Source organism: Hyperoodon ampullatus, assembly GCF_949752795.1.
Source record: "Hyperoodon ampullatus genome assembly, chromosome: 1".
NCBI classification, from domain to species: Eukaryota; Metazoa; Chordata; class Mammalia; order Artiodactyla; family Ziphiidae; genus Hyperoodon; species Hyperoodon ampullatus.
This window is the reverse complement of record NC_136914.1, coordinates 158,190,890-158,214,893: the sequence shown is the minus strand read 5'-3', so window position 1 is coordinate 158,214,893 and position 24,004 is coordinate 158,190,890. Positions and strand designations below refer to the sequence as shown.

General features: G+C 35.0%; 1 protein-coding gene across 3 annotated transcripts in view; it reads right to left on the bottom strand.

Annotated features, from left to right (window-relative positions):
* The window catches only part of TBCK (TBC1 domain containing kinase), a gene marked incomplete at its 5' end in the record, with an annotated part of 227,688 nt that overhangs the window by 36,516 nt on the left and 167,168 nt on the right, over positions 1–24,004 (bottom strand). For all 3 annotated transcript variants that reach the window (XM_079700269.1, XM_079700270.1, XM_079700271.1), the window contains one exon: positions 11,016–11,191. In XM_079700269.1, coding sequence (XP_079556395.1) covers positions 11,016–11,191 — 176 coding nt within the window. The remainder of the gene's footprint in view (positions 1–11,015; positions 11,192–24,004) is intronic.

Below are 24,004 nucleotides of genomic sequence, written 5' to 3'. Positions count from 1 at the left end.
GACATATAAAAGCACTCATCCAAGAACACTCTTGTCATAAAAATTCTAGTGCAAATAAGATTGTGTAAGCACAAATGCTTGTAGACAGGGTGGTCAAACCTGTAAATAGCTATCCTTAACTGTGAGACTGGCAAATAGCGGAGGAGAATGAGACTGGCCTAGTTACACATTAATATATTTACAATGAACATTTTCTTTTTAAGTAAGTTGGATGATGAAGACAATTTTGGTTATTTAAGGATCTTGTTTCCTTGGTAATTATTTACATTTCACTGCCTACATTAGAAATTCTCATGTGACACAAACATCATATGATGAAGTAGAACTTTTTAAGGCAATTTCTAAACACATGAGAGGCTGTCAGATTATACTGTAAAGGTAGGCAGTTGAATATTATTTTTAACCTTCTGAGTCTTTCATAATCATAATAAAATATTAGGTGTTTGAAAAATGAGCACAGAATAGATTCTGTACATTTTGTGTTATTGGACAGAATACGTAAAGTAAAACAGAAGTTGATTTCTGACATATAGTGACTCTGATTAATCCTGGGCAAAACATGGCAAGAAGAGCAAAATGATACAGAATACACTGAGATAAGCACTTTCTCCATGTTCTAAGGACGTAAGTTTTACTTCCTTGTACTGCAGTGGAAGACAAGTATGTATAAGTTCTTAATAATAAGGCAGTATTAGAGACGAACATGCAACAATATATATTTTAGGATTACGACTGTTACTTCATTGCTTTCCTCATATTCTAGACAAAAATTTGGACTCTTTGCATTTGCCTTTTGCATTTAGAAAAGCCAGTGCTTGTCAGCATAAACACAGGCATGGGGTAAACAATACCCACACTTAAAGAGGTTCTATAGTGAGTGTACTACCCAACAGACAGACACTATACTGTAAACTTAAAAAGCTTCAGCTTCAAAGTACCCAGTTTAGAGAGTATTAAGGCAATAGAAGCCCAAGTATTTATGTGGTAATTAGTCCCAATCACATATACATCTTGACAGTGTACTTATAACAATGTCCACCATAATTTTCAGATTGGTTTTCGCAAAAACCACAATAAAAAACAATGGCACACACACTAGCTTTTTACCTTTCAATGTTTATAAGACATTTTTGCTATTAAGATTTTTGATGATGTCTTTGAAGGAATTAAAAAATACAAGATATGATTAAAGAAGTCAGCAGTAATTACAATGAAATCTCGTCCATGGAATAATAGTAGCTATAAAAAAAAAACAGAAAAGCATCTTGTTATTATAGCAGTCACCAAGTCAGGTGTTTGTACCTTAAATTTTTTTTGTGATAAAAAGAGTTGGTTTATTAGAACAATATTAACAGGTAAGGATGATATGCATTATCTTGTAGGTTTCTAAGATACGAAGACTTTCCTGTATTCATAAGTCAGTCTATATAAAAGTACTACAAGTAGATGCTTCATACTTTAATCAAGCAGATAGAAAAATATATCAGTTCTAAGAACAACATAGGTACACCATATAGGTAAATTACATAGATAAATGTTCATATTCCAGAAAAATTCTTAACTTTACTAAAAGATTTTTAAATTCCTTTAAAATATTTAATGGCTCAAAATTCAACACAAATAATCTCATGTTTTCTAAATCCTAAAAGAGCACAGCATTTCTCACTTAGTGACATCATACCTCTATACAAAGCATACTAGTATCTTACCAGAGCACTTCTGAAGGTATGTGTACTTTTATGTTGGCTTGTCTATTTGCTATGTTAGCTAATTATAATTAGTGTTAAAGAGCTCAAAGTAAATGTTATACCTTTTTTTTTTTTTTTTTTGCGGTACGCGGGCCTCTCACTGTTGTGGCCTCTCCCATTGCGGAGCACAGGCTCCGGACGCACAGGCTCAGCGGCCATGGCTCACGGGCCAAGCCGCTCCGCGGCATGTGGGATCTTCACGGACCGGGGCACGAACCCGTGTCCCCTGCATCGGCAGGCGGACTCTCAACCACTGCGCCACCAGGGAAGCCCTAAATGTTATACCTTTAATATTAATATATCAAAATCCAAAAGTTTCCTATTATATAACTAAATAGCATTAACTGATACAAAAATTATATCTTTAGATATCATTTTTTCTTGCTAAATCTATTGTTGCTTTCCTTGAACAGCACCACCGTCCCCAAGTCAGTCTAAAACCTCATTTTTGTCATCTCAATAGTGGCAACATTCAACTGTAGTGTACTAATAAATAGCATCCTCCTATCTCTAGTCCCATTTTCACTCGCCTATTTCAGACACTCACTACCTTGAACTTAGACTATCGCAGTAGCTTTTTGTTTTCTCCAACTCTCATCTTTTCCCTTGGAAATCCATTTTATTCACGATGTTACATTAAAAATTTTGAAACAAGCTCTGATTATCACATCTATGCTGAGAAACCTTCCATGGCTGCCTATAAGACAAAGCCCAAATTTCTCAGTTCAGCCCTTATGAATAGAACCAAACTATTTACTTCAATCCCAGCCAAACTGAATTACATGCTGTTTCCAGTATATGTTCTGCCTAGTTCTTGTCTTTTTCTCTGCCTAAATAGCTTTTCTCCATAATTTTGAGTGTTCAAGTATTACCCATGCTTCGAGAGTTTTCTCCATGAAATTTTCCCTTCCCACAGTATCTGTATATCTCTCATGATAGCAATTTGATTTTAAATAAAACATACTAATGTACCTGACTTCCACCAAGACTTTAAATAATTTATAGGAAGGATCTGTATTTATCTGATCTATGGAACTCTTACAATGCTTAATACAGTATCTAGAATACATCTAACATATTTGTTGAGTAAATAGATTTCAGAATTGTGTCAAACCTAGAGTAACTAGTGGCAGCTGCAAATACTCTAAATGCCTCCTGGCCTTCCTAGCTAGTGGCACCACTACTTATCAATACCTGTAAGTGCCATGATATAGAATTCTCTTTTGTCAAAATACAGTATGAGAAAAAAAGAAAGAAACAGCTACAGAAGTCATTTTCCTGGATTTTCTCCAGCACAGATACCAACCCAAAGGGCCTAGTAAAACTAGGTTATTTCAGGGTGAAGCTAGAGACCTCACTCTCTGTGACTGCAAATATGAAGGAATATTTATGCACATCAAATCTTTGGGTGATTCTATCCTTCTAGTCTTGCCTGCACCATTACCTCCATTCTCATCCTTCTTCCCACTGCATTAATCTCTCTAAAACGCAAATCTGAGCATGCCACTTACCTGATTAAAATTCTCTAATACTCTCACAGCCTATGGAATAAAACCCAAATTTCTTAGCATGTTATGCAACATTCTCTATAAGCTGCCTTTGTCTACTTTAGTTTCACTTCTCACCATCATATATTCCAGCCATGCACATCCAGAGTACTTGTAATTCCCTGAATGTGTCTTCCTCACCCTCTGTGCACCCATACACTATGTTTTTTTTCAGTCTGAAATGTCCTCTTTCTCTTCATTGCTAGGGTGACTTTCACTTGTCTTTCAAGACCCATTTCAGGCATCACCTGGCTTAGGTGACCATCCTTATATTCCCATGGCTTTCTGAGTATGCCTCAGACATAGAGCATTTCATACTGTATTGTAATTATCTATCTAACGTGTCTTAGCCACAAGATTATGAGCTCCTGTTGGGCAGGGGCTCTGATTTAACCTAGCAAAGCAGGTTCTCATGCAGGAATGACTCAACGATTTTTTAAAATTAATTAATTTGTTTTTTAATTTTTGGCTGTGTTGGGTCTTCGCTGGCTATGTGCGGGCTTTCTCTAGTTGCAGCGAGCGGGGGCTACTCTTCCTCGCAGTGCACGGGCTTCTCATTGTCGTGGCTTCTCTTGTTGAAGAGCATGGTCTCTAGGCACGCGGGCTTCAGTAGTTGTAGCACGCGGGTTCTAGAGCACAGGCTCAGTAGTTGTGGCACATGGGCTTAGTTGCTCCGCGGCATGTGGGATCTTCCCAGGACAGGGATGGAACCCGTGTCCCCTGCATTGGCAGGCAGATTCTTAACCACTGCGCCACCAGGGAAGCCCTGACTGGCTGATGGAATGAGACTGATGGCACTCAGGAACTGGGGCAATGGATGGGTGTCAGAGCAAATAGGATCTCTTTAACAATTAATGTACTTCTCACAACTAACTATTAATCCAGACACTGGAGATATTTTTCAGTAGAGGCTATCATATATTCCCACATTATACAAGGGCATTCAGATATGGGAATACAACTGGATAGAAATTATAATTCAAGTAGCTAAAACCTAGATCCAAATGGGATGAAAAAAAATCTTACTAAGCCTCCACATTATCTATCTTGCTCTGAACACAAGTATCTCTATATTACTTTGAAGACTTTTTTAGAAGTTAGTTCTTCAGGACACAGAGACAAGAGCAATACTAGCATTTACTAAGGAGGAATAATGTGGAGTAATAATGAAAACAACTGAGTTTATGTGTTTTTCAAATTAAAAAAATTAAGCCTGAGGTGGTCTTTCCTATAGCTTCTGATATTAAAAAAAAAAAAGTAAGAGTTTTACAAATAAAGCTGCAAAAAAAGCCTTGACTTCAAGGAAATGAGAATATATTCTTTTGAAGTATTTATGTTCATAGATAATAGTTGGACCCACATTTACATGGCTAAGACCACACTTAATATGAACTCCAGAAAATTTGAAACTCTAAATATTTAGAAATATTAAAGAAAACAACAGTTTAAATTGTGTATTATCTTTAAACCAATTAATATGAGTACTTATGAAATTTATGCCACTACATGAGAAACATTTTCTATTGCCTCTTTAAAATAGTCAATTATTATTATTGATATTCAATTATTCAAATATTCAATTATTATTTGCTCTGAAATCACCATTATGTATTGAAGAACAAACATAACTGACCTGAACCTTTACCTAGATTAACAATTCATGTTTCTTTCTTATAAAAACAAAAATAAAATAGGATTTCAACAAAAACTTAGTTGTTTAGCCTCCCTGATACAAGCTGTTTAGCTCTAATATTAAGAATGTAGACTTGATTATCTCTAGGGTTCCTTCTTATTGTAAAGTTGGGATTATGTCTTTATTGCCAAGTGTGTGAAGTGTATCTTCATGTCCTCCAGCTTTCCCTTTCTGTACTCCTCTTCCCTACTGGTCCCCACTGAGGTTAGGGGTAGTTCCCTCAGATTGTTGACATGCTTCTCCTCACCTACAACCATAAAAACTGATAATAGATTAAAATATGACCTCTTGCAGGGTATTTTTAAGTGGGAATATTTATATCACAAGCTAAATGACTAAAGCTTTAACAGAACTTCAGGTGATGGGGTTCAGGACATGCTACCTTAAATTACGGCATCTTGGCATACTGAATATCTTAAGCTGAAGAAATTTGAGAAATGTCATGTGTAGAAAGGACTTTCTGACCTTCCCAAGAATCATGTCATAAAACCTTCAACTGAGAAGTGCCCTCCTTATACCCAGAGGATAGGTACATCCTTATCTTCAAGACAGAGGAACACCAAGAGGAATCTGAATGGACAGGCCTTGCTAAGTTGTCCTCAGTTTATTACAAAAGTCTACTACACTTAGCTCAAATCCCTTTTGCCCTATCACATTTTCCTGTGACTGTTCACTCTTCATCAGACCTAGCTTAAAAACACTCAGGTTTAACCATTTCTTTAGGTTTTCCTTACAAAGGCTCCCATGTCATGTAAAACTTATATTAAATAAATTTGTATATTTTTCTCTTGTGAATTTGTCTTCTGTTACAGGGGCCTAAGCCGAGGACTTAGAAAAGTAGAGAAGAAAAGATATTTTTCTTCCCCTACATACATAGGAGAGTTCTAGGGAGTGGTAAGGCTGTCCTTTGAATTTGTTGGTAGACAGTAACTTATTTTGCTGAAGGATAATGTTGCCTCCCTCCTTTTCATAAACAAACATTTCAATTATTTTACATAGGTAAAGAAAGATGATGTTAAAGTTAATTTTATACATTTACTCTCCTGAAAACACATATGAGGAAAACAAGTTTTCACCCATATGAAGATGTATCACCTATATGAAGAACTGTATTAGCCAAATTTCCCTGTTTCAATGATCCATAAAAGCAAAATAGAGGATAAAAATTATATAGAGAGACTATAAACAATTTGAAAAACATTATAAACAACACTTCAAACGTAACTTTCTTTGCAGAAGAAAAAGGTGTTAACAGAGTTTTTTTTTTTTTTTTTCTCCTCTACTGTATAGAACTATAATTTGTTGGCATGGGAGAAATAAAATTATTTAAAAAATATAGTAGCATTAAATATTTATTCATTTCTTAAACAGATAGAAAAAGTCACGTTAATCCCAGAGTTTAACTGCAAAATTAAGAGTTAGTCTACAAAAATGACTCCTTCAAAAAATATGAGGATTTCAACAGGCTTAATTTGTTAGTTTTAAAATATCAGCATCTTAGTGATAGTTTTGGGAAAATTTAATAAAAAATATTTTGAATATACTAAATCTTATAAATGAAGTTACTATAGCAGGAAAAAATCTTTCTAACATGCTACCTCTCTCAAAACATTCCAAATTTGCTTTCCAATATTTAAAAGAGTTAATTTTTCCTTGAATCTGTGGCTGTGTTAGTATAAAGACAACTATTAGATTTATTTAGTTGGGATTAGGCCCCGTATATACAGAGGCACTGAAAGCAATAGCTGAGTTTGTAAGATTTGAAAGAATGTGTACTGTGTCTGAACACATAGTTTGGAATCAATACATGCCTCAGTCATTAATTTAGATTAACTGATTTCTCTCAGTCTTGTTTACGCTTGCTTAACAGTCCTATGAAGAGACCAAACAGCCACCTGCATAAAGCTTGGAGAATAAAGCTTAGGAACATGAGGTTGGCTCTACCAATTGTCAGTTATGTGGCCTTGGGCAAGTTGCTTAAGCCTTTTCAAGCCTCAGTTTCTTCATCAGAAAACAGAGATAATTACTTTATGCCATGCTTGGCACACTGTGAGAGCTTAATGATAGCTATTACTGGAAGTCAATTCACTTGAATCTATTAAATCTTAATAAATCTATTCATTCTAAGTGCCTCTTGTTTTAAAGTAACAGGTAAGGCATAATACTGCCACCATGTACATTTGCATTTTCAACAGGACAGTGAAAAGTCTTTAACCAACAGCATAAGTCTCCAATGGTAGATTTTTAGGAATCAGTGATTACAGGTATCCAAGCAATTAAGGGCATGTTAGTAACTCTAAAATCACACTGTAGAGATTTCTGCCTGTCCCATACCTTCTGGCTTCAGTGACTTTACCTCCTCTGACTTCCTCTCTTACTGTACTGGTATCCTTGCTGGTCCAAAATGGCCAAGCATGTTCATAGATCAGGGTCTTTTCCTTCACTCTTCCTTCTGCCTAGAATGTTTCTCCCTGCATCATTTATAGCCTGCCTCTTTACATCATTCAGCTGTGCTGAAATATCACCTTTTCTCAGTCTTTTCTTCAGTACTTTGTCAAACTGTATCACTCTCTATCCTTCTCCTTGCTTTATTTTTATGTATAGCACTTATTCCTATTTAAGATCATATGATAAATATATTTATCTATTTCTCCAATTAAAATGTAATTTCCATGACTGCAGGGGAATTTGCCATTTTGTTTACCAACAAATCCTCAAAATCTAGTACACTACTGACTAGCACACACTAAGACAACCAGTAAATATTTGTTGAATAAATGAATGTGAGATTACATGAATATTTCTAGCTCTAAATTCTGATTCTACTGACTTTTTATGAGTACAGTCTTGCTTCTAGATTTAAAGGAAGAAAGGCCTCAGAAATCACTGGATCACTTACAGAATGCAAAAGGACATATATTGCCAACTGTCTCCTTATAACATTGAAGGGAAAATTCAATGGGTATAGGTAAGAGAGTGTGGGACACTGTGTCTGCCATCCTGACTTTTCCCTTTATATATTCTGGGGAATTTCTAGGTGCCAAACCTAGTGCTGGGGCTACAGAAATTAAAAGGACATGAGTCCTATCCATATCTTGCTTCTCTTATTCAGAGATTACTTTCCTGTTGATGCAGTTTTTGTCTGTACCACTCATTTAGTATTTAATACATACTGTCTTTACTGTTTATTTTCCACATGAAATATTTTAATGTTTATATTCTTCATACCAAAAGCAACCTAGTGAATAAGAACTATAATTTATACCTTCTTCTTAAAAAATTATCCACAGCACTACAGAGTAATATTTATTGGTTGCTATTAATAATAATGACATCTAAAAAATCAAACATCACATTCTACCATATTAATTTGAAGCACTTAATTTATGAATCTCTTCATTACTATGCACACACTTTTTCCTTGCCTTTAATTCCTTGAGCACAGGATTTAAGATTAATATAGTTAGATGGGACTTCCTTGGTGGTGCAGTGGTTAAGAATCCGCCTGCCAATGCAGGGGACACGGGTTCAATCCCTGGTCCGGGAAGATCCCACATGCTTTGGAGCAACTAAGCCCATGTGCCACAACTACTGAGTCAGCCCTCTAGAGCCCACGAGCCACAAATACTGAGCCTGCATGCTGCAACTACTGAAGCCTGTGCTCCTAGAGCCCGTGCTCCACAACAAGAGAAGCCACTGCAATGAGAAGCCCACACACAGCGACGAAGAGTAGCCCCTGCTCACTGCACCTAGAGAAAGCCCATGCTTGGCAATGAAGAACCAACGCAGCCAAAAATTAAAAAAAAAAAAAAGAATAGAGTTAGAAATGTTACTTATTTCTTCATAATGTAATCAAATGGGTATGCATCATAAGACATTTTAAAAGGTCCATGAGTTTTCCGGCCTTGGAGGGCCATGTGTAGGTAGTTTGGATTCCTCAACCAAAGGGGATTTCAGAACCCACAGCTCTCCATTCTTCACTGTTTTCTTGATACTAGAAAAGACCTAGTGATAACCAATGACTTTTGGAAGTCATTTAGCTTGTGGTTTCTCTCAAAGCACTATGATGGATATACATGTGCCAACACTTGTTATTTAGAGGTGAGATAGAAGTAGATACATGGCAAAGTAAGAGCATCCTGGAAAAGTTAGGAATGTTGTGAGGATAAATGGCCCAACATTTGACAAGACATCTTGGTTTTTAATCAGGCTTTCAAAAGGGGATTTAGAAAATTTCACATGTTGGGTCCTTTGGGGGGGTTGTAAAAGATGAGTGACTTTATTTTCCTTTCTTCATCCCCTTGGACCCACCCTCAGTCTAAAGTGGCATAGAGAAATACTGATTATCTTCCTCTGGCTTGTAATTGTAGATAGTACAACAACCAAGCCAGGTCTCTGCCTAGTTCCAAACTTTAACCAAGTATTGTGGGATGATATAAAGGTACTACTACATTGGGCAACTCACCTATACTTATCAGAGAACAATGCTCAGGTGAGCTGCTCTGCTTTCTACTCTTCTATTTATATGTATCCTGCAGAAAATAAAGGAGAATATCAATAAAAAATAAAGTCGGTCTACAAGGTTTGGAAAACTCGGATTGAATGTCACTTTCATATTGTGTATATTTTAAAATTTCAAGTAGTTAAGTAGTTTGAAAGGAAATACCAGGAGAGCAGTGTGTACATAAACTGCTTTAATTATTTTAGTAATAGTGCTTAACATTAGAATAGAGCACTATAATGTTATGCTTTTTTTGATGGTTTTATGAGACTATAACTAAAGGCTCAACCAAAAGAAACAAACTAAAAAGTTAAAAAACTAAAAGTATTTTAAACCCTTGAAGTAATAGATAAGAACTTCTACATCAGGGGTCCCCGACCAGTCCACTGGTACTGAATGCTTCTTTTGGGAGTCCACTCATCTACTCTGCTAAGGAACTTCTAGTATGCCTGAGGCCATAACATCAGGAACATGAACATTTATATTCTCTCCAAACTCAGGGGTCTCACAGTTTAGGGAAAGTAGAAACTTATCACAAAAAGATGGTGATGTACCATTTGAAATAGCAGGCTTTCAAACTGTATTTTCAGTAACCTAAGATTCTAGGGATTGCTTCAGGAGTTCTGTAAATGTATGGTTTGAATTTCATTTTAAAATTTCACTTCAAAAATTATGATTGAAAATATGCGCATGAAAACTTATATGCCAATTTTAGCATATAAGAAACCAACAACCTGCTAACCCTCATCTACATATAACCCTCATTTATAGTTAGTAAATGCTACAAACGTTAACTTTTGAAGAAAATTAATTGTAAAAAATTTCTTCATTTATATTTTATATATTGAGTTTTTAAGAAAGATTTTATTTTAAAAGGGAGTTACCTGGTTCGAAAAAAATCTGAAAATCATTTACCTAGATTCTAGAGTATAGAGCATCAAGGCATGCTTTACAAAAGTCTGACAGATGATGAAAATATAAGGAGAAAGACTGAACTATTACTATTTTGTAACTTTTCATACTTTAATGCCAAGCAAAACCACCAGAAGTTATGGTACATTTAGTATTAAAATGTCAGTGGAAAATACTTTAACATGTTCTCTATAAGCCAACATTTTGAAAATTATAATAAATAAAAGTTCAGTGTTGAAATCTGGTTCACTTTCCTCTCTAGGCTATGAGGTAGACAAAGTAAATACCTACGCTTCATCTTTGCTAAAGTTTTATCTGTACCAGGAAGGATTCCCACAAGAACAGTAATATATAGCAGTGAAACACAAAAACCAAGAAAATAGCCCACTATTCTGGTGTTGTTTGGGAAACATTTTAAGGTTTCTGGTATGTAATGTTATCTTATGAAACATTATGCAAGTCTGTTCTGGCATCCAGTTTGACAGTTATTTAGCTATCTGAATTCAGAGGAATCCCAACTATGTTCATTGTTCCTACCACATGCCCTTTAAGTTAAAAGGAAGAAATGTGAATGAAGCAGTACCACCCTTTAAAACCTCAGGTGTAAAGGATACTCTTCACTATTCCGGATGTCAACTACCAGGAGCTTTGGTTTACTGGACTTTGTCTTCTTGGTGGGTGTTTTGAAGTGGCCTGTCACTGTAAGCTCACACAAGTCAATCAGGTCCTCTGCTGAAATCCGGGGGGATACTTCTGACTTTAGGTCATTTAATGGAATGGATTCTCTTGACTGAAAAAAAATGCACAAACAACAGAAACATTGAGAACATTATAGAGAGACAAACTATAGCCAGTACAGAATATCTTCAGGTTTTTTATATCAATTACTATAGCATATGGGAGAACAGGAAACTGTATCTCATTTTAGCAGTGTACTGTGTAACTGTATTCCCTACCACTGATGTTTACTTTTTTATTAGTCACACATATAGGAAAGCATTATTCTTTTGCTTCACTACAAGTTCCTGGCTCAAATGTGATAGAAAGAGATGAGGCAGAACTGACTGATTTAAGAAAGATTTGACCTTGGTGTTGGTTCCAATCAAATGCATCATATGTGAGGAGTTTTTTCCAAAGGAAAGACCGATTGCCTTGTGAAATGGTAAGAACAGAAGGAGAGAGGAATCACTGACGAATTCATAACTTTCCGAAATTTTTTGTGTGTATCAGCAAAGAACTTTAATATGTTGCAAGCATGTTCCTCTGCAAATTAACTTTAGGAGATTAGTAAGTTATATTTTGGACAAATTATACTACTTTGCTTTTTAAAAAAAATAATTATAAAAAAATAATAATTATAATACAAAAATACAGAATCTAGCTTTCCTTTTATTAGACAGTTTTATATGCAATTTTACTATCCATTATACAATATCCACTTAGGGGCATAAAAGTAAAACTTCCTCTATACAATTTACGTCTTACTTAGTATCACTGACATTGGTATTTTCCTGTGTGACTAGGGTTTCAAATTCATGGAACTTTGTTTATTGACAATGGACAAGAATTTAGAATAACTATAGAACAGCTCTGAAAATGTCTGCCCAAGAACCTGTACATATAATTATCATTTATCATTTCTGCTCAAGAACCTGTACATACAATTATATTAAACTTAGATATCCAAACATCAGAAACCAATTGGTATGAGAATGACTTTTTAAAAAAATTAATATTCCATTTTTAACCCAGAGTCAGAATTTATTTAGCAACGTTACTGATAAAAATTATCCTTCAGTAGAGTGGGCTTTCTGAAAGGGCTATCTGGATGTGTTAGCGATAATGCTAACCAAGCAAGCAAAAATCCAAACCTGGTAACAAGACAGGTATTTTACTGTGCTCATTAAACTACTGGGAGAATGACTTTGTCATGGTACCTGGAGTCTGAAATGGTAGACTTTTTTTTGGTATACGGTGTTAGAAAATGTTCTAATTTCATTTTTTTACATGTAGCTGTCCAGTTTTCCCAGCACCACTTATTGAAGAGACTTTTTGTCCATAGTACATTCTTGCCTCCTTTGTAGTAGATTTATTGACTATAGGTGTGTGGGTATATTTCTGGGCTCTCTATTCTGTTCCATTGATCTATGTGTCTGTTTTTGTGTAAGCACCAGTTTTGATTACTGTAGCTTTGCAGTATAATCTCAAGTTAGGGAGCATGATTCCTCCAGTTCTGTTTTTCTTTCTCAAGATTGTTTTGGCTATTTGGGGTCTTTTGTGTTTTCACACAAATTTTAAAATTATTTATTCTAGCTCTGTGAAAAATGTCATTGGTATTTTGATAGGGATTGCATCGAATCTGTGTATTGACTTGGGTAATATGATTGTTTAAACAATAGTAATTCTTCCAATCCAAGAACATGGTATATCTTTTCATCTGTTTGTGTCATCTTCAATTTCTTTCATCAGTGTCTTATAGTTTTCCGTGTACAGGTCTTTTACCTCCTTAGGTAGGTTTATTCCTAGGTATTTTATTTTTTTTGATTTGATGGTAAATGGGATTGTTTCCTTAATTTCTCTTTCTGATAGTTCATTGTTAGTATATAGAAATGCAATAGATTTTTATATATTAATTTGGTATCCTGCAACTTTACCTAATTCATCATGAGCTCTAGTAGTTTTCTGGTGGTGTCTTTAGGATTTTCTATGTATAGCATCATGTCATCTGCAAACAGTGACAGCTTTTCTTCTTCCTTTCTAATTTTGATTCCTTTCATTTCTTTTTGTCTGATTCTGTGACTAGGACTTCCAATACTATGTTGAATAAAAGTGGTGAGAGTCGGCACCCTTGTCTCGTTCCTGGTCTTAGAGGAAATGTTTTTAGCTTTTTACCATTGAGTATGATGTTAGTTGTGGGTTTGTCATATATGGCCTCTATTATGCTGAGGTATTTTCCCTCTATGCCTGCTTTCTGGAGAGTTTTTTATCATAAATGGAAACTTTTTTATGCTTCAAAAGGTTTTTCTGCATCTACTGAGATAATCATATGGTTTTTATTCTTTAATTTGTTAATGTGGTATATCACACTGACTGATTTGCGGGTACTTAAAAATCCTTGCATTCCTGGCATATTAACTATGAGAATACAGAGCCAGTATCTAGAACACTCTTCCCATATTTTCTGTCATGGGTCCTGGCACTAACTTCAATCTAGTTACCCAGGACAGAAATCTGAAAATCATCACAGAGTCTTCATTCTTCCTTATTCCTCATTCCCATCTAACATATCCCCAAATTCCACCATAATAACTCTTGAATCTGTTGCCTGATTCACTGCTCTATCTCAGGGCTTCCATCATCCCTTATATGGACTGTAGAAGCTGTTTGCCCCTCTTGCTGCCTCCTTTTTTCTCTGCTTTGCTCTTTATTTAAAGTCATCCCTTCTAATCCATATGCCAAATGCCATGAGTTAAAATAAAAATCTCATCATGTAAATTTTATAATTAAATACAGCTCCATGGCTTCTAGACACTGATGAAGTGAAATCCAAATTCCTTGGTATAGAATATAAAGCCTTTTATAAATTGGTCTCTGTCTATAATAGGCAGGAGACCATAGGCTTTGGAGTCAGCCTACCAGGACTCAAATCTTGGCCGCCCACTCATCAGTGTGTGACTTTGGACATGATATTTAACCGCTCTGCCCAATTTCTTCATCTATAAAGTGGGATAACAGCATTTATCTGAATCTTCCTAGGCTGCTGTAAGAATTAAATGTTAATTTATATAAAATATTTAGAATAGTGTCTGACACACTGTCAGAGTTCAATAAATGTTTGTTATCTTTCACCTTTTTTTCTCATCCCTCACCACCCTGTACCATGTACTTTGGCATTAGCAGACTATTTGCCTTTTTATACCACTGTGTCACCTCTGCCCACGTTGTTCCCTCTGCTTAGAATGCTGCACTTTGTCCATCTAATAAATCCTTGCTCACCTTACAAGTATCAGCTCAAATACTATTTTCTCTGTGAAGAAAGTCTTTTTGACTCCTGGCAGTCTTACTTAGTTCTTCTTCTGTGTCTGCATAGGTATCAGGTATACATCTTTATTATAATAGGATTATTTACTTCCCACTAGACTGAGAGCTCCTCAAGCATAAGGAAAATGACTTTTATGCCTATGTCTTCCCCAGGTCTTAGCAAATTATCTGACACATAAAAGATATTAAAATATATTTGTTGAATACAAATGAATAAAATGGTTTTTCTAAGTCTTCTATTACTTTTCCTGAGTAACTTTGTGCTATGTATATGTTTCCCAAACAACATGTATATACCTCCATAACAGTAATTACTATACTTGTAATACATTATCTGTTTCTCCTCTTGACTTACAACATCCTTGAATGCAGGTTCTGTGTCTGTTCATATTTGTATCTCCAAAAGATAGCACAAGGTCTGGAACCAAAAAAACTTAATAGATATTTAATGAATGAATGAGTGAATAAAAATATGATCAAATAACATTACAGAGTCTATTGTTATGTCTGGATTACTAGACAGACTCTTCAGGGATGGCAAATCATAAGATTCTCTCTAGCCTCTGGGCACTGTAATGGTTAATCAAGAACACTGAAATCTATATCTGCCTCAATAATTTCTCACAGCCATCTCTCCTTTCCTCAACTAAAAAATTGAAGATGACAGTTGTTACCATATAAGCTTACAAAATGTACTCTAATTAATTGAAAGAAGTTAGGTGTATATAAAGAAGGCAAAAAAATAAACACACACAAAAAACTATCCCTAGGAAAGTAGGCAAAATAATTTAGTGATAATAAAAATATGAATGAAAGAAAAAATAGATTAAAAAAATAGAGTTGAAACTTTGGGGAATATCAATAAAACTAGAAAACCTGTATGTGAACTGTGTGCATGATAAGAAATGAGAAAAATATAAACAAACACATTTTTATATTTTTTCTCTATATATATTTTCTTTATATATCGCCCTTCCTTCCTTCCTTCCTTCCTTCCTTCCTTCCTAATTATCTATAAATGAGAAAGAATATAAGCATGTAAAAATATTTGAAAAAAAAAAAAATTGATTCCAAATATCCCCAAAAGAATATAAAATCTGAATAGACCTAAATATCCATAGGCCTAAGTAGAGCTGAAGAGAATTGATGAATGATATGTGTGTGTGTGTATTCAAAAGTCACAGAAAAACTGAATAGACTTTGTAAATACAGGTAAAATTTTAAAGTTTTTAAATGATTACTTTAAAGAAAGGTGCCAAACACATTTTTTTTCCTGAAGCAATTCTATCTTGTAACTGTTCCAAGGCAAAGAAAACATTGAAAGGTTATTTTATGAAGTGACCATAACCTAATACTTAAATCTAACAAAGATAGCATTAAACAGCCCCCCCAATATTCCTTAAGAATATAGGTTCTTAAAAAATCTCAAAACTAGAAAACTGAATGCAGTAGCAATTTAAAAGAATGGCATACTATGACAAAGTAGGGCATATTCCAGGAATGAAGGACGGTTCAATATTAGGACAATTTTAAAAATAATTCATCACCTTTAATTAGTCAAAGGATATGAAGTATGTAATCATCACTGTAGGTGACACAAAGCCATATGTGATAAAACTTCACATTTATTCCCAATTTTAGAAAAAGAAAAACTCATGGTAAACACATATCAGAAGGCAAGTTAATTAGAATGATGAAAGATTTCATTAAGGCAGATGTTCTTTACCTCAAATATTTGACATGCTAATTAATTACGAACCACAGAGGCAGACTTATTAAAATAAAAATGGAGAAATAATATTGTAGCTATCAGTATTATTATTATTATTATTATTATTATTTTTGGTACATGGGCCTCTCACCGCTGCGTCCTATCCTGCTGAGGGGCACAGGCTCTGGATGTGCAGGCCCAGTGGCCATGGCCCATGGGCCCAGCCGCTCCGCGGCATGCGGGATCCTCCCGGATCGGGGCACGAACCCGTGTCCCCTGCATCGGCAGGCGGACTCTCAACCACTGAGCCACCAGGGAAGCCCCAGCATTATTATTTTTATTGTTATGAAAGTTGCTGTGGAGATAATAAGAAAAATAAATACTGAGTGCAAATATTGGAAAAAAAATATATTTCTTAGACAATAGTCTTCTTAGAAAATCTAGAATAATCAGAGGAAAATCCAATAAAACTGGTAAGAATTTGGTACGGTTTTAGTTACAACATACATACAACAAAATCATTAGCTTTTCTCTACAGCAGCAGCAGCCAGTAAGAAAACACAAGGAGCAAAAGCTTTCAATCACAATATCAAAATATTCCTCCAAAACAAAATACTTAGAAATAAGAGAATCACATTTAAAAAAAATGAAAGAGTTTTGTGATGGGCATTTGAAAAACCTGAGAGACATAAAATGCTATCTGGAAAGAAACATTCAATATTACAAGATGTTTATTTTTCCTCAGAACAATGTATTAATATATCACAATTTAATCAAAACTCTGAAAGGATCTTTCTTTTTTTTTTTTTTGGCCATACGCGAGCCTCTCACTGTTGTGGCCTCTCCCGTTGCGGAGCACAGGCTCCGGACGCGCAGCCTCGGCGGCCATGGCTCATAGGCCCAGCTGCTCCGCGGCATGTGGGATCTTCCCAGACCGGGGCACGAACCCGCGTCCCCTGCATTGGCAGGAGGACTCTCAACCACTGCGCCACCAGGGAAGCCCAGGATCTTCCTTTTTGATTTTGAAACATAAGTTCTAAAGTTCATTTGACTAAATAGGTGAGAATGCCAAGAAAATATTGAAAAATAATAAAATACATTGTTATATGTTAAAACTGTATAAAATAATACCACATGATATTGCACCAGAATAGATTAGAAGACAAACAGGACATAATGGGATGCACAGAAACAGACTCCAATACATATAAGTATTTGGTAAAATAGGATTCCATATCAAATCACTGGGGGAAAGGGTATATTATTTAGGATATAGTGTTGGCATCACTTATTACCTAGAACAAAATAAAATCATGTTTCCATCTTATACTACAAAGCAAAATGATTTATAAGTGGAACAAAAAATTATGTATAAAAACTGGAATCACAAAAGAATAAGTATTGATGACTAAAATTATTTTTAAGCATACGGAAAAAGCTGAACTCTTAAAGAAGAGAAATATATGTGAAAAAAATTTAAGATGCCCTTATTATATAAAGAACTCTTTTAATCAATAAGACAAACCAATAAGAAAAAAAATCTGTTTAGTTAAAATGAAGCAAGGGGAGATGTATACATATACTTGACAAAATAGACACAAATAGGTAAAGAAAATTTTTTTACCTCAATCATAGAAATATTAAAAAAACGTATATACAATCATAGAAATAGAAAAAGTAGGTAAGTGTTCTGGGATATCTTTTGTTTGTCCCTCCAGATTCGCTCTCCATTGGCTCCTGCCTCGTTCTCTGCTGGGCGGAAGATTCTATTTGCAACTACAAGAGGGACCCTCGGTCCTCTGGCTTTTAAGGTGGTACAGACAATAGGGAGAGTAAGGTCAGGATATATATTCCCCTGGTTCCCTACTTGAAAAGTCACCTTGGCCTGGCTATGTTTGTTGACCAAAGGTCACTGTTCCTCTCAAGACGGCTTTCTCTACCTGCTTCTCCTTTTTCACGTTCTGATAACCTTTTTCTCCCTGATCCCTTTTGGCCTTTGGGTGGTAACAGGGCTGTTGCTAATGTTCATAATTTACTGCATTATCTCTTATATTTTCACCAACATTCCATGATTATCTTTGTAACTATTATATCTTTGTAATTATTATCTCTGTAATTATTATAACCATTCTTGAATTATCCTAATTTGAGTGTACAATCTTTTGCTGTTGGTTAAACTCTGACAGTAAGCGTGTAGGGAAGAACTATAAAATATGCATTTTAAGGCACATGAAAAGATGCTCAACATTGTTAATTATCTGAGAAATGCAAATCAAAACTACGATAAGGCACCACCTCACACTGGTCAGAAAGGCCATCATTAAAAAGTCTACAAATAACAAATGCTGGAGAGGGTGTGAAGAAAAGGGAACTCTTCTACACTGTTGGTGGGAATGTAAGTTGGTACAGCCACTGTGGAAATGGTATGGAGGTTCCTCAAAAAACTAAAAACAGAGCTACCATATGATCCAGCAATCCCACTCCTGGGCACATATCTGGACAAAACTATAATTCAAAAAGATACATTCACCCTTATGTTCATAAGCAGCACTATTCACAATAGCCAAGACACGGAAACAACCTAAATGTCCATCAACAGATGAATGGATAAAGAAGATATGGTATATATATACAAAGGAATACTTCTCAGCCATAAAAAAGAACAAAATAATGCCATTTGCAGCAACATACAAACAACTAGAGATTCTCATACTAAGCGAAGTAAGTCAGAAGGAGAAAGACAAACACCATATGATATCACTTATATGTGGAATCTAAACTATGACACAAATGAACCTATCGATGAAACAGAAACAGAATCACAGTCATAGAGAACAGACTGGTGGTTGCCAAGGGGGAGGGGTTTGGGAGACGGATGGATTGGGAGCTTGGAGTTAGTAGATGTAAGCTTTTGTATATAGAATGGATAAACAACAAGGTCCTACTGTATAGCACAGAGAACTATATTAAATACCCTACGATAAACCATAATGGAAAAGAATATTTAAAAAAAGAATGTATATATATGTATAACTGAATCACTTTGCTGTACATAGTAATTAACAAAACATTGTAAATCAACTATACTTCAATAAAAATCAGTAAGTAAAATAAAATACATATGTTTTAGATGTGTGAATCAACATAAACTTTCTGGAGAAAAAATTAGTAATATGCATTAAAAATTTTCAAATATGCATGCAATAGAAATTTCTTTTTAGAAATTTGTTCCATGGATATAATCACAGATTGTACAAAGTAGTATGGAAAAATATTTATCAAACATATTGTTTTTCTTAAATTATGAAAAACTGGAAATAATGTCAATGCATGATAAAAGGTGATAGGATAAGTAAGTAACAATGAATTCATATAAAGAAATACCATTCACCCATTAAAATCACATTTTAGAAAAATACTACTTAGTAGAGGAAATATTCAGGATATATTATCAAGGGGAAGAAGACCCTATAAAACAATAAATTCACCAAGATACCAGTTTGGTGATGTGTATCATAGTGACTATGTAAGTGTGTGTGTAAACACATGCATGTGTGTATAAATATATTTTCATATATATAAGAATGATGCATAGAAATGGTAAAAGTGGTAATCTGTGAGTCAGTGGAATTAATGTGGTTTTTTTAATGATTTTCTGTTTTTAAATTTTAATAATTAAGCATGAGCTGTTTTTGAAAATTTAAACATTTAAAAAATATGATTGTTTTCAACCAGCATTATTATATACTTCTCTTAAATACTTCATAACTATGAATCTAATCTGTCTGAAGACAATTCTTTTCAAATATTTACAGCAATATAAAAAGGCTTCACAAATAAGAACTCATGGCTATATTCACCATTGTAGGTAATCAGATCTGGCACTAGAAAACGTATAGAGATGTTAAAGAAAAACAATAAAATCATTATTATTCTTAAATTCTGATGTTTTAAAATGATAAAAAAAAAAAGGATCAGCAAGTAGGGCAGGCTTTCATGCATTCAAGTTCAGAAAGGAGACACACAAAAGCTAATATAGACAACTGAATAAAAAATGTTTGAAGTTCACTGGAATGTTTCACTGGTAAAGACTACTCTGTTTTTTACATGAAGAAATATTTGAATAAATGGATGTTTATTCACCTCTTCATCAAATGTATGAAGAATTTAGAGAAAAGGGCCTGTTGGCTATGAGGAAGAATATTTAATATACTTTTCCAAACTTCTACCAACACAAATGTAAATTACATTATCATCACAAAATAATTATGAAGTTTTCCTTGTTTAATGTAAGATAATAGAAATTACTTAGTAGATTACTGCCTAAATGGCTGATATTTTTCTTAGCAAGAACTGTGTTTCCTTTAAGAGTAATATATTTTGATCCTGCACTCAGAAAGAGCTCTATTTGTGATCATACTCATAATGTATGTTAGAAGGTTAAAAACAAAACGACAAACACCCTTCATTATGGAAGGAAGCAACTGTCATATATTATGCTATTTTGTGTGTGTGTGTTTGTGAGTGTGTGTGTGTGTTTAGGGGGAGGGTGAGAAAGAGGGATAAAATAATTATAATTATAATTATAAATAATTAGCCTCTCTAAAGCCACTTGGAAATTAAGGATTCCAAAAGATATTTATAGTACCTGGGTATAAATGAGGCCAGGAGTGCTGCTTTCAGAAGATACATGGTAGATTTGATAGTTTCTTAAAGCTTTTGAGGGATTTTCTCAGGGACAGGATGACCTCAGAATGCCTATAGTACTGGTTCTTTGAGTCATTTTAAAATCTCCTCACTTTGGAAGCAAAGTAACGTTTATTAAACATCTACTTTATAATTCTAGAACCTAAAATAAGGCAGCACAGGAAGTGACACACATTGCATATATTTCATATATAGAGAGATCTACCTTAATTTCGGGCAAAAACACTTAGAAAGATTATTAAATTTCACCGAATAATTAGAATTGGAACACCACCTGTAATACTAAAGATAATCTTCTAAAAGAAAGGTGGAAATATAAATCAGAAAGCATGAAAAGCAAAAGTAGGCACGTTTATAAGGCAGGAAACATAACAGGGCTAACCATGTATTAAATAATGTATGTTTCAACATGATGAAAATAAACACTCTTTAGGACAACTTATAAAAGCAAAACTCTACTCAAAGATCTTTTCAAGTGACATATCATGTTTCTAGGAGAGAGACTGGATCAATATAAACATGTTGATGACAACAAAGAGCCAGGTATATCAATAGCTTAAATTTCTTAGATTTCTTTTGTATCTCTCATAGCAAGAGATGAGAGGGTCTTGCCCAGAGAAGGTGCTGAAATGTTTGATAGATAAATGCATGCATGTGTAACAGGATGCTGAATGATGTTGTTCCTAGGTTGAAACAAAGAGGTTCTAATGTGCTACCAAATAATAGAAACTGCCAACAAAAGCCACCAATGTCTTCCCCAGGGCTGAGAAGGGACAGAAATTACTCTATTACTTCCAACTATCATCCCAGCACCCCTTTGTTCAAGATAAAATGCCCTTCCATTCTCATCCTGCAGGGTAGAGGAGTGGGTGTTTCTAGACACTCAAATCACTCCCCCCTCCCTCACAAGGCAAGTGATGGGGAGTGCCCAAGACAATCATTTGTAGAGATTCGGGCATACCTGAAAGAAGGGGTGGCTGACATTCTATTTTGTAGTAGAATGCCTGTTTACACAGAAGACTTAATAATCTGTCCTATACCTATCTGAGCAGGCAAGAAATAAGGAGACTTTAAGGAGACTTAATAATCTGTCCTATACCTCTGGCAGTGCTGAGAGAGAGGATGGTAAGATGCTTACCTTCTCTGACCTTACATTTCTAAGCTGTATTGCGAGAATAATGACACTTACCTCACAAATTTTCTGTGAGGATCAATTGATATAATAAGTGTAAAAATGTTTGGTAGACTGTAGATCTTTATATAAAATAAGTCGTTATTAAAAATCACATCCCAAATGAAGCAGCTTGAATTTCATGGTAAAGTAGTCTTATTATAGTCTAAATTTTTAATAAATCACCAATTAACAAATATTTAATCTACTAGCTTTGTGCTGGCCATCTTGAGAGAGACAAAATATCATTTCCACATCAAACAGTCCCTAATCTGGTTGGAAAAAAAAGACTAACATAAAAGCAATAATATATATACATGTGCGTGTGTATGTGGGCCTTGACTTTTCAAAGTATTAAGGTAATAAATGATATTAAATACAAAAAAAAGCAATAATAAAACTATACAATAATAACAGAGAACATTTATATGGTGCTAACTATGTGCTGGTCACTATGAGAAGCACTTGACATATATGAGCTTATTTCAGTGTTGCAACAATTCTATGAGGTAGGTTTTATTATTTTGATCATTTTATAGAGGAGGAAATTGGGGCAGAGAAAGGTTAAATAATTTAACAAAGGCCACATAATCAGTAAGTAACAGAGCCAGGATTCAAATTTATTCTGGCTCTGGAGTCTGAGCTCTTAACCACATCATTACACTGCTTCTCTTCTAAGATTCCATGTATGGAATCACAGCTACATACTACAAGAATACAGGGAAAGGAATAAACACAATATGGGGAGAAGTAGTTAGCAAAATATAGGTGGAGGAACTAGTATTTCAGTCAGGAAATATCGGTAAGGTTTAGAAAAATAGAAAGGAAGGGGACTTCCCTGGTGGCGCAGTGGTTAAGAATCCACCTGACACGGGTTCTATCCCTGGTCTGGAAGATCTCACATGTCGCGGAGCAACTAAGCGATGTGCCACAACTACTGAGCCTGTGCTCTAGAGCCCGTGAGCCCGAACTACTGAGCCTGCATGCCACAACTACTGAGCCCGTGTTCTGCAACTACTGAAGCCTGAGTTCCTAGAGCCCGTGCTCCACAACAACAGAAGCCACTGCAATGAGAAGCCCGCACACTGCAATGAAGAGTAGACCCCGTTCGCTGAAACTAGAGAAAGCCCATGCGCAGCCGAAGACCCAAGACAGCCATAAACAAACAAACAAACAAATAAAAGAGGAAGAAGAGTGTTGCAAAGTAGGTAATTGTAAGAGTTCTAGTGTGAATGAGTGTGGAAATGGTCCATAAATAATTATTGAGCACCTACTAGGTACCATGCAATGTGCTTGGGATACATTAATGAACAAAACAACGATACTTGTTCTTATAGAACTTAGAGTCAATGGGTATGAAAAAGACAATGAAGAGACTAGTCTTACTGAGCTGAACATCATCCTGGGAATTAGAGGGAAACAGATTGAATAAGTAGGTAGGGGACAGATCATGAGGGCTCTGAAAGACAGAGAAGCTCAAGGATATAAGATTTTTGGAGGAATGTGTCACATGTTAACAGCAGTATCTTAGGAAGATTAATTTGGCCATATCTTGAAGGATGAATTAGAGATGGGAAAAATGATAGGCAGAAAGACTTGTTAGAAAGTGAATTTTATGAAGATTTAGATTAAGTGATGACACTGGAAATCGAGAGCTTTGCTCTACTCATTACCTTCTTTTTTCCTTCAGTCATTCCCCTGGCCTACAAATACAGTTTTGTATTGGTCTACAGATTTTTCCTAGGCCTACAAATACATCCAATTATCTCCCATTCATAGTGAAAGATAAACATAATGAATACTAAATAATAAAATTACTCTCCAAGGGGCAAATACTTCCCTAGCTATTATCCCTCTATTTTCTCATCTCCACTTTCTTTTCATTCACTCTGGAACTCACTGCAACTTGGTTTCTGTCATGATACAGAAGAAGGAGTGGTTCATCTGCCAGGATAAAGTGTACAGTTTGGGAA